At 37.1% G+C, this 11783-nt stretch overlaps 1 protein-coding gene across 1 annotated transcript; it reads right to left on the bottom strand.

Annotated features, from left to right (window-relative positions):
* Positions 1 to 6318: 6318 nt before the first annotated feature.
* Positions 6319 to 10185, bottom strand: LOC149302249 (dynein light chain Tctex-type protein 2B-like). Its single transcript, XM_089482380.1, has 5 exons — positions 10127 to 10185; positions 8913 to 9046; positions 8470 to 8539; positions 7056 to 7119; positions 6319 to 6366 (listed from the first exon to the last, which is right to left on the bottom strand). The coding sequence occupies exons 1-5, from the start codon at positions 10183 to 10185 to the stop codon at positions 6319 to 6321; spliced, it is 375 nt and encodes a 124-aa protein (XP_089338506.1).
* Between the last annotated feature and the right edge of the window lie 1598 nt (positions 10186 to 11783).

Raw genomic sequence — 11783 nt, 5'->3', positions numbered from 1 at the left:
TCTTATAAATCAAGCAAATACAGTTATTACAGTAGGCAGGAAAGGGCGCAAAGCCCATCTGTTATAGGAGCTGATTTCACACACTCTGACCTCGAACAGATGACAACACAGGGTAGGGCAGACTGCAGACGTGACTCAGAGTTCACCTTTAAAAATAACGCTATCTAAATGTCAAGTGAACTAAAAGTCAGTTTAAATGTATTTGTGTGTGTGTGTGTATATATATATATATATATATATATATATATATACACACACACACACACACTACTGTTCACAAGTTTTGGGGTCACTTTCAAAGAAACGGAAATTCTGTCAATTAAAATAACATGAAATGGTTTAGAAATACAGCGTAGATATTGTTAATGTTGTAAATGACTCTTGCAGCTTGAAATGATCGATCTTTAATGGAATATCTTAATAGACGTACAGAGGCCCTTTATCTCTCCCATCACGCCTGTGATCCAATGGGACATTTTGTTCGCTAACCGAAGTTGAAAAGGCTAGAAAATGTTCTTGTTTTCCTTAAAAAAGGCTGTGACCCCAAACTTATACATATACATACACAAACACACAACCTACATAAGAACAGCTGCAAATACAATATTAAACCTTGTGCATACTAAGCAGACATTTCAAGAAGTACCCAGTATCACCGCATCAATACATAAAAATGGGACCCCAATAAAATTGGGGTCCCAAAAACAGATAATGCACCAGTACAAAGGTAACATATTGAAATGTGAAATAATGCGAAGAAACCTCTCCAAAAAAAAAAAATATATATATATATATATATAGTAAAGCATAGTTTTATTTTACTGTCCCTAACCAACCGATATGGTCTTTGGCATTATCACTTTTAGTTCCTCAAAGGAGCTTCCTCCACTTCCCTTAATGACGCGTCAGGACATTTTGAGGCCATGCCTGCTTCATCTACTGGATCCTCGCCCCCCATCCTCCTCCTTTGTTCCAATAAGCCCTAGCTAGTTTAAGTTGGTGCTGCTAGGGAAGAAAGCATTGATGCCATTTGAATGCATGCCCCTAACGCCTAGTCATCCAGCATTGCCGGTGCCTGCTTCTCAGTAGAAGACTACTCATTTAGCAGACAGTCAGGGATCAGAGAAGCAAACTCAGCTTGATTTTCCGATCTGAGAAAACATCTTGGGCATTACCAGCCCTTTAATATAAATATTAGTCATTATTTTTGTGTTGAGGAAGAAACGTATTATAACAAGGTCCACTTCGGGAAGAAACATGATAAGACTGGATTGGAAAGCTCTTATCTGCTGCCAAGTTCGTAAGTTCTATGTAAACACAACATAGGCAAAATATTATTTACCAAATGTTACAACATTGCTACTTTCCTCTGGATTTCATGATACTGAGCCAACATAGAAAGTTCAAAGTATACTTAACGTTGTTCCACTTTAATATACATTGAATACACATTGGACCACAAGCGTATCTCTCGGCTTTGTAAAGAAACTATTTCCTAAGCACTGTATCAATGAGTAATTTTCCATTAGAGCTGAAGCCAGCAGCTAAATGTAATAGTGCAAGACGACAGCTCACACTTACATTGGACAAGATGTACAACTATGTGCATTAGACACCCCAGCAGTTTTATTTACAACCGAAACCTTTTGGGAAAATTGCTCTGATAATAATTGAGAAGTAAAAATAAATCATTTTGAATTTTACTTGCATACGTCATTGACATGTCCTATATTAAAATAAAGACGGGAAGAAACCCAAAATATCCCTTTACACTTGGAAATGAAAGCTTCGCAGCGGTTTACACACAGGATTAAAAATGAAAAGTGGTTTTATTTTTCTTTTGTATAGGAACACTCCAGCCATCATATGCACTTTTGCCACATACCTATATCTATCGTTGCCCGCCTAGATTTTAAAATAGTTTCTTACTAAAATAGTTTCTTACTTTTAATATTAATAATAATAATAATAATAATAATAACTAAAAGAACACACTATAGGAAGTTTTAACAAATGGTTAATTATGTTGAAAGTCCTGAAGGTGATAGAGGCCCAGGCTTTACTTAAAGAAGAACTAAGGCAGCAATCAGAAAAGGTTCTCAGAATAACACGGCTCAAGGACACAACTAGTAAATGGTACTTTCCTTCTTCTACTTGGATTTTAAAAGTTGCTTGCACTTTTTCATGTTAAATGTGGACCATTTTCCCAGTCTGTGAGCTTTTATATCCCTCATACCGTCGCTCAGCACCTTATAGGTGCTGATCAGCAAAATGTATGGATCCTAGGGGGGAAATGGCGGATGCGGTCACTTACCTTCTCCCCATGCTGAATGCAGGAACCTAGTTTGTCAATTCATGCTCTGCCCCATCAATACTGAATACAAAACGAAACAGTTCAACTGGAAGACCCATGAGGAACCATCGCCATTTCTCAATATTGTTCAACTGCAGGCAGGCACTCATTAGATCAGGCATGTAAAATGGCATAATGGGATGCCTTAAAGGGCAACTAAATGGGATGACTTAAAGGGCAACTGCCATCTGCAAAATAATTTCCTGTCCTTATGTTATCTCCCCTTCCTTACAAATAATGTTACAATAAACAGAAGGAAGAAAAATCAAAAGAGAATAAGAAATAAGCTAATGGTGAGGATAATCATGCAAAGCCTAAACAGATGATGATGTATTTATGTATCAAAATAAGAAATAAGTACATGACACAGATCCCCTTTGAACAGTGGCACATCCACTTTAAAATTCTGGCTGTTTGATTAAAAGCAATTTAATAATTGTCTTGAGGAGTTTAACATTTTTAATTTAAACAGGAAAAGAAAACGTATGAAAGGGTACATCAATGGTTAATCGGGCGGAAATTTTGCACAATTAGGGGGAAAGAAGACAGGCAGATAGTGAGACAGTGTATGTAATGGTGAACAAGACTATAGAGTACTGAGGATTACCATGGCTGTCCAGCAAATGGGTCAAAATGAAAAGAAGCTAAGTGCATTAACCGAGGAATACAGTGATTAAGTCTAAAGATCTGCTTCTCCTGTCTTACCAGCTCATAGCTTAGGACACAATCTATATTTAGGTCTAATAATTAAGGTTACCAAGTTTCATTGAACTGCAGAAAGCAGACACTCAGCTACAAACAGATCCCTTGCCCTTCAGCGTTGAAGAAATGTTTAAACTGCAATAAAACAATCTACTCTAACAGACAAAATTTAATTCAAGGGAGTACATTTGGCAATGCTCCTGAATCCGATCCATGGCATTACCAAACGATACAGGGTTACTCTCCTCCAAATACTGAGTCATGGGCACAGTTTCTCAACATAGAAGAAATGCAATCCGTCATGGGGCAAAACATCTCAACCCATAACAGCAGCATCCACCGATATTAATCTATGTAAATCCACATGCACCGTTGGATTACATGTCTACTTACCAAAATTGTTTTTATCATACACATGTATAAACTATGTAACATATATAGACTGTAAGCTCTTTGAGCAAGGCCCTCCTCATGTTGTTTCTGTAAATCAGATAGTTATGTTATATACTACTTATGTCCTGTCTACTCATTGTACAGCGCTACGGAATATAATGGCACAATATAAAGCAATAATAATATATATATTTATATAGCGCCAACAATTTATGTAACACGTCTTAAAATACACACATTCAAGGGATATGACAAAACTAGAACTGACAGACTAGGACAAAGCGACCCGTTAGGTACAGATAGCCCCTTGTGCACGCTCACAATATGAAAGTGGGTTAATATGCGAGGCACAGACCTGTACTGTTCTCTTAGTAAAGAATGCTGCGAAATCCATTCTCCCGGCAGGCTGACTCCAGCTTATATGAGACTTGTATGCGATTTAAAATAAGTGCACTTTGATCAGTCAGCTCTACAGCTACAGTGTCTGCCGCAGGTCCAAAGACCAGGACAGTAGGGAATACAGCAGTATGATCAATGATACAGATACATCAGCCCGATCTGCTTGATGCTACATCAGGAACAGTTTCCTTACAGAATAACACAGTTGGGATTTATGTCCCCTTATTAATCACATAGTTCATGTATTTCTATCAGTGCCTGATCAGACTATGACACGTTTGCAGGTTAGGGGTGAGTAGCTGTAGATAGGACAGTGCTGATCTAGCTCTGCTTACAGCATAAAAACTTAGTATCAACGCCCTTTATCTCAGGTACGCAAGTAATCTTCACCTGACAATCCAAAGGGCGATTGAGCTTTGTTCGAATGCCACCATATCATAGTGGCTAAAGGTACGCATACACATCACCGATACGATTGCAAGCTCACTAGTCATTGATCCCTGGCACTCAATTCTCTTACATTGCCCACTTTTATGATCGTATTAAAACGAGACGATCTAGAAAGATAATAAGACAAATTATAAGACATACGATGCGCAGATGTCTAGCGGGTGTTCCACTATGATCTCGGACACTCACCTCCCGGTGTCTTCGTGTCCAGTTTCGGGGCGGGGCTGCTTAGCGTTACGGCGTGTGACAGCTCCTTCCGGAAGTACAGCTCATGACCGGCGAAGGAGTCTGTGCAGTTTCTTAACAGCCCGCGGGAAACCACAAGTGAAAACGCGAGAGTTCCGCCTGTAGTTCGTTCGCATCGGGTCATCATAGCACCACAGCTGTTATTGGGCTTTATTTTATGTGTTTTAGAAACTTGTTATACATAATGTATTTTCATTTTAAAAATAAACTTAACTTGGAAAGCCAAGCGGGAATACAATTATTTTAAGTAAATAAGCATTTACTTCTTTCTTCCTTTTTAAAAACCATTAGTAGTAACGAAATAGCATGTACAAAGGCATGATAATAAATGGGGTGCTTAATGGACAGTGTGTATTAAGGGCTAATAACTGGATAGTTGTGATGTTGCAAGCTGCACCGCGTATTTGCCTTGTACAGTCCCTAACATGGCACCAATGGTGCAGATTGGGGTGAAGCGATTGAGTTGGCATATGATGAAGGGCGTGAGTTTGCAGGTTTGCTTGGAGAGGTGGTAGTTATGGGACACTTGAACATTTCCAGGATACAATGGAGTTGGTTGTAGAACATTCCATTGAGTGGGTGCAGAAGGAGGTAAGAAGACTAGATGAACATCTGTTCAAAACGTGAAAGAGGGAGACTTTTTTTTTTTTTTAAATCTCGCGGAACTCACCGATACAAGCGATTGTACTTTACAATGTCGCACTTGCATCGCCGCTTAAAACACACTTTGTTTTTGTCAGCACCGTCATGCATATTAAAAATAACCAACACATTGAATTGAATTCTCATGAGGGCACAGCCAGACATACTACTTCCATGATGCTGGCTGAGCATCATGGCAAGTGCAGCAACAGTAAAGCTGCAGATGCTAGCTGTGAACAAAAAATTCCCATGATTCTGAGCCAGCCAGGTGTCAACCGTAATGCTGGCTGAGCATCATTGGAAAAGTAGTCCATGGCAGCAGAGATTTTTTTAAATTAAAAAAAAGGCTAATGTTAGCCTCCCTCTCAGGACCCTTACACACTGCCTTTACACACACCTGCCCATAAACACACATATACACATACACTGCCTTTGCGCACACACACATACACTGCCCTTACACACACACATATACACATACACTGCCCTTACACACATACATATACACGTACACTGCCCTTACACACATATAGATATACATTGCCCTTACACACATATACATGTACACTGCCCTTACACACACATATACATGTACACTGCCCTTACACACACATACATATACACTGTGTGTCTTTTCACCATAAACATTTCTCAACTATAAGAGCAGTACAAAATGTACACAATCGTAAAAGCTCTAATTTGGCGCGTTATATTAAACGTGTTTTCAACCTTTATATTCTATGATATTATTAAACTACCTTTTTTTTTTCTTTCAAGATTAAGGGATGTATTTGGTCAAATTAACTCATATAACATAAGAATTTCAAATTATATCCTATAACTTTTTGCCTGAAATATGCTTCTGTCCTAACACTGTGCTTCGTCAATTGCAGATAAACAAGCAACAATATAAGGTGGTTTATTTAAAAACCACACAACAGATGCAAAACTAAAATATAACAATGAAAATATCACACAAAGTAACACAATGAAATAGAGAACATGTGTAATAGATAAATATTTATTTAATTACTTGTTACTGTTTAAAAATGTTTATGTACATAAATATTTTGTATGATTCCTATTTATAAACATTGAGCTTGTAATACATAGATAGCACTTTCCCCTTTAAATTAATAATAGAAACAGCCGAATGCAGCCACCACACAGAACAAATAGTCCTATAAGATAAAAAAAAATACAGTTAGTAAAAAATTACAACTCATCCCAAGATTTGTTTTAACGACAAACATTTAACAGGCTAGGACTTTATCATATGCTCCAAACACCTTCAGTAACAAATGATATGAAGGTGGAGACTGAACAATGCAAAGTACTGTATAGTTAAATCATATAAAAAGAGTAATTCAGACTAAAGTCACCCTTAATTTGTATATCTTTTGGTCATGATGAAGAATCACAGCTTGCTGTGCCTTAACCTATTTGTATATCATGCATAAAGACCCATCCAGCAGATGTTAAATGAAAGTATAAGCCAACAGAAAAAAATGTAATTGTTGAGCTTGAACCCAAAGAAGAAATCAACATTTGACCTAATCTGTTAAGACTACATTTTAAACAATATTTCTGAACACAAACATTGATTAAAAAAAAAACAAAAGGCACAGTAGTATGTTATGGTTTTCCTAAATACGTGTGATGATGCTTAAAAGTGAGTTGTAATAGGAGCATTTTATCCTCTAGTATAATCTCCAAAATATTTTCCCCTACACACACACACACCACTGTGGCTATACCATGGTGGTTTTAATATCTAGCCTGCGGATGTACTGCTAATATGGGTTTGAGAACACATTGTCTTGTTTGGAACCATCTAATACGTTAGCTGCATAAAATACTTTATTCTTACATTTGTGAAGACATATTCTGCAAAGCTGTCAGTGTCGGCATCCCAGAAACACCGGGCAGCCATTCTGAGGGGACAAAAAGATTTTACTTATACCTTTTCACATTATTGGCAGGATGAAAAAATTAAATAAAAGCAACAACTTTTTAGATTTTAACATTTAACACTTCTATAAAAGAATGCTGTCCATCCACTAGAAAACATGTGCAGTTCAGTAAAAGTAGTATCTAATCAACGTGAGGCCTGAACATGTTTCATATTACAAACAGCAAGGTTTAAGCCTCTGCACATACTGATGCATATAACGTTTTCTCTTGTGTTGTACAATAAGATCCCATTGTACTTGAATATTGAACAGATAACTAAAAAAAAATAGGCAAAATCCTTACTTTACAGTAAAACATTTGCAAAATGATTTCCGATTGTAAATTTACTGTATACTTGCAACACTGGGCTTTATTCACTAAAGGTACAGTTGTCAGGAGAGTTGTGCTTTTTAACTCCCTCACTATTCATTATGAAGAACTTGTCGGTTTCTCCAGGAAGAAGGGTTGAGCTGGCCTTGTACAACACATAACTTAATGTGTGAGGAGACCAAGAAATCTCACTGATTTAATTATACATTTTACAGGGCTAGCCAAGTTCTTCCCGGACCGGAAGCTCACTTGAATATGCTTAAACACAACTTTCCCTTAATGAATAAACCACACCATGTTCTAAAGTAGAACTCTGCATATCACGATGCCCCTGATTTTGTAGACCAACATAGATAAGAGATAACATTTGAATGTTTGCATTTGCATACTTCTCATACTCATGCACATTAAGGTGTTTGCTGTAAGTAATTTCAGAAAGTGTTCTAAAGTTGTCCATTATGTGCCTAGGACCCATGTATAACTCATGTTTCATGCCTCTTTGATTGCACTCGATTTATTTCGTTAAACTCATGGGCAGATGAGTATTTTCTGCTCAGGGTATCTTCTTTTTTTTACATTTAAAAACTCTTCATTTACATTTTTGTGAGTATCAACTATCTTAATTAAAATAGAGTTTTAAATAGATCATAACTTAAATCACATTGTCATGATGAAGCATAATCCTGAACTGATCACTGCATCAACTCTTCCCAGAAGGAATACAAAACAGAAATATATCCTAAAACAATGATGTAGGAACCATCTGCAAAGAACATAAAAGCACATACAGTCCAGGTGCTGTGGGGTTTCATCTAAACAACGGAAACTGTAAAATAATGTCATGGTAGTAATAATAGTAGTAATAATAGGTTTGATTTGGAAGAGTGGGGAATAATTTTCTCAAGCATATGCACTGCTAAAAATAGTAGGATGATAAAATATAAAGAACAGCATCCATTTACAACACAGATCATCGCAACAAATCTGTAAGTGCTACTTACTTCACTCCTTCACCTCTTTGTTCACCAATCACAGCTTGTACCACCATTTTGTACCTATCGAATCCCATTCCTGATGATTAACATAAGAAAAAGCACAAGAACTTCAGGCCAATCCACTAAAATAATAAATCATTGTAATTGGTTTGGTGAACTGCATTGGAAAAGGAAAGTTAGACAAATATTTACTGTTTGAAGGTTAATTATAATTACAAAGTTAAGTGGCACACATGTTCTGGGGGCTGCTTGGTGTCATGTCAGGCAGCACTGCCAGATGTCTGTGCAAACACTTACATCTATGCATACCCAGTGAGTTCTTCACGTAGGGCTGGCTTCAGGGTTGAACCCAACAGTGTCTTGTTGTGCAGCCTGCTCGGCAGGCTATAGTGACATGCATAGAAAACAGAGATTAAGCAACACTGGGGTTTACCATGATACATTTTTACCTTTAAGTTTATCTTTTATAGTCTCTGACAAAAAACGCGTCAACTGTGGAACCTCTTCAGCTACGTATTGCTTGTTGGCGAGTTCTTCTTTCAATACTGATTTGATACATTCTTTTACTGTTGCTGCTCTAAATCTGTCAGGGAAAAAATAAAATAAAATATGCATCAGAGCCATAAAGTGTCAGCGTTACACTGATGAGGTCTCACAAGATAGATACAGCTGTATTTATTGTAGGTGAAGCTCTCCAGCTCATGTAATGTGTACTGGGTGAAAAGTAGTAGCCATGTTGCAGTGAGGGTAGTGCAGTAACTATTGACATAGTTAGTTTGCTAATTTAATGTAAGTATATATATATATATATATATATATATATATATATATACACACACACACACACACACATATACAGTATATGTAATACATAGATTAATTTGCGGTGGCGGTACTAGTCACTGTGGTAAGTCTGCATTTCACAATATTTATTCTTTGTTTTTAAAAGAGTGTATTCTCAGTCTAGGCAATAACAATATTCCATTAAAAGGCTCACTTTATGGCGCCTTTTTTTTACCTTTACTGATAGACAGACAGGCTGGTGAAGCGAGTCAAAAGCAACGGTCCAGGTTTTTCTTTAATCTCCATATTGGAATAGATTGCGGTGATTACTAAATGATGCATCATTAGGACTGAGTTGGGAACCACTGATCTAAATGAGAGTAATCTGGCATACTATGCTAAAAAGACTAAAATAGCATATACAAATACACTGAATTTATTTTCATAGAGGAACCTCTATACTATTCGACTTCAAATAATGAAGTTGAGCTAAAAGCTTCTACAATGAAATTGACCATAAGATCACCTGCACAAGTATTGAAATGTATCAGAAATGTGTTATTTCAGGAGTGGGTAATTGTGTGCAGGGGAAATATAATCCTATCACTCACATCAGGAATACTGTGCCAGTCTGGTACCACTGACTGAACTGGCATCTGACCTAGCCATTATCTACCATGTTATGTTGTTTCCAAAGAGAACCCCAGGCAAAATAGCTATTGTGTTCTATAACTCTCAGCATGATAGGAGTCATAGTACTCTAACAACAGCTGCACGGCCAGGTGCTTCCCATCGCTAACCTGTACAGCAAGAATATTCATTCATAAACTCACGCAGCCGGTACCATATACATTATTATACACACTAGTGTTTCACTGACTTGTGTTGGAAGTTGGGCCGGATGACGTACGAATTCTCTCCATTTTCCATGTCTCCCATAGCTGCTTGCCTGTTACCACAGTAACCACAACTCACTCGTCACTTCCGCTAGCAAAGAAAAAACAAATCAACTTCCGGTTCCTTGCTGTGTGGGTAAAGGTGGAGGTCTCGTGATGGTTTGTGTGTTTCGATAATTTTCGTACTGTAGTTTGGGGTAGCCGTATTAGTCCAGTGTATAAGAATGCACTGATAATTTTCGTGAAATTTAGAAGCGGTTCAGACAAACGTAAATTTGAAAACCTCTGTAAAGTTTGAGTTTAAAATGTGAAAGATGAATGAATTTGCACTTTGTACTCGTTTACCCAGTGTGACTCTTTGTGTATTGTTAACCGTTTAAGGACCGGGCTCATTTTTCGTTTTGTACCCTGTGGGACCGAGGCTGTTTTGACACTTTTCTGGTGCTTGTGTTCAGCTGTAATTTTCTCCTCACCCATTTAGTGTACCCACAGAAGTTATATATTGTTTTTTTCAGGACAAGATGGGCTTTTTTTAGATACCATTATTTTGATCGTATCATTTTATTTACTATTAAAAAAAAAAAAAAAAAAAACGGTGAAAAATTGAAAAAAAACACATTTTATGACTTTTATTTGAAAAATCTTTTACTCACCTAAAAAAGCAAGTAAAAAAACTAGCTAAATAGATTCTACTACTTGTCCTGAGTTTAGAAATACCCAATGTTTTTATGTTTTTTTTGCTGTTTTTTGTAAGTTATAGGGCAATAAGTAGAAGCAGCGTTTGCAATCTTTTTTAACAAATCTGGTCAGTCTGCCTCCATCTCCTCTTTGGAACATCTTTGAAGCCGGTTAACTCAATTTAACCCATTCAAACCATATATTTTTGAAAACTAGACACCCCAGGGTATTCCAAATGCTGTTATTTTAACCCTTTCCATGCAACAATTATACAACTACACTTTGTCAAACTTTGTAATAGTATTTTTTTTAACTTTTTTTTCCACACATATTGTACTTTAGTTATAGATATACAGGTCCTGGTATATACCACTGTCTAACAACACCCCAATATGTGTTCAGGAATATCGCCTGAGTACAGCGATACCCCACATGCATGGGTTTGTCAGATTGTTTGGCTGGTTAAAGGTTACTTTTGGGGCATGCGTAATTCAGGTGGTCATTTGGTCATTCTGCCTCCATCTCCTCTTTGGAATATCTTTGAAGCCGGTTAACTCAATTTAACTCCGTCAAACCATATATTTTTGAAAACTAGACACCCCAGGGTATTCCAAATGCTGTTATTTTAACCCTTTCCATGCACCAATTATACAACTACACTTTGTCAAACTTTGTAATAGTAATTTTTTTTATTTTTTTTTCACACAAATTGTACTTTAGTTATAGATATACAGGTTCTGGTATATGCCACTGTCAAACAACACCCCAATGTGTGTTCAGGAACATCTCCTGAGTGCAGTGATACCCGACATGCATGGGTTTGTCGTGTTGTTTGAGATTTAAAATGCAACATTTGGGAAGTGCGCTTTTTTTCTCCATTTTGGAAAGTCTGTACCTATGCCCTATCTTTGAGCTCGGCCACTCCAATTTACCCCATCAGCCATTTTTTTTTATATTAGACAC

This window comes from Sceloporus occidentalis, unplaced genomic scaffold (assembly GCF_023333645.1).
Source record: "Sceloporus occidentalis isolate IW3139 unplaced genomic scaffold, rSceOcc1.0.p SCAF_19, whole genome shotgun sequence".
Taxonomy (NCBI): Eukaryota; Metazoa; Chordata; class Lepidosauria; order Squamata; family Phrynosomatidae; genus Sceloporus; species Sceloporus occidentalis.
The sequence above is the reverse complement of the archived record's forward strand: the minus strand, read 5'-3'. Positions and strand labels throughout refer to the sequence as shown.

Coding starts and splice junctions, on each gene's coding strand:
- LOC149302249 (XM_089482380.1), bottom strand. CDS start 10,185: ATGGGAGACATGGAAAATGGAGAGAATTCGTACGTCATCCGGCCCAAC. Junction 9,047..10,126: donor CGGCCCAACTTCCAACACAA/GTCAGTGAAACA, acceptor TTTCCCTGACAG/ATTTAGAGCAGCAACAGTAA. Junction 6,367..7,055: donor CAGAATATGTCTTCACAAAT/GTAAGAATAAAG, acceptor TTTATCTTATAG/GACTATTTGTTCTGTGTGGT.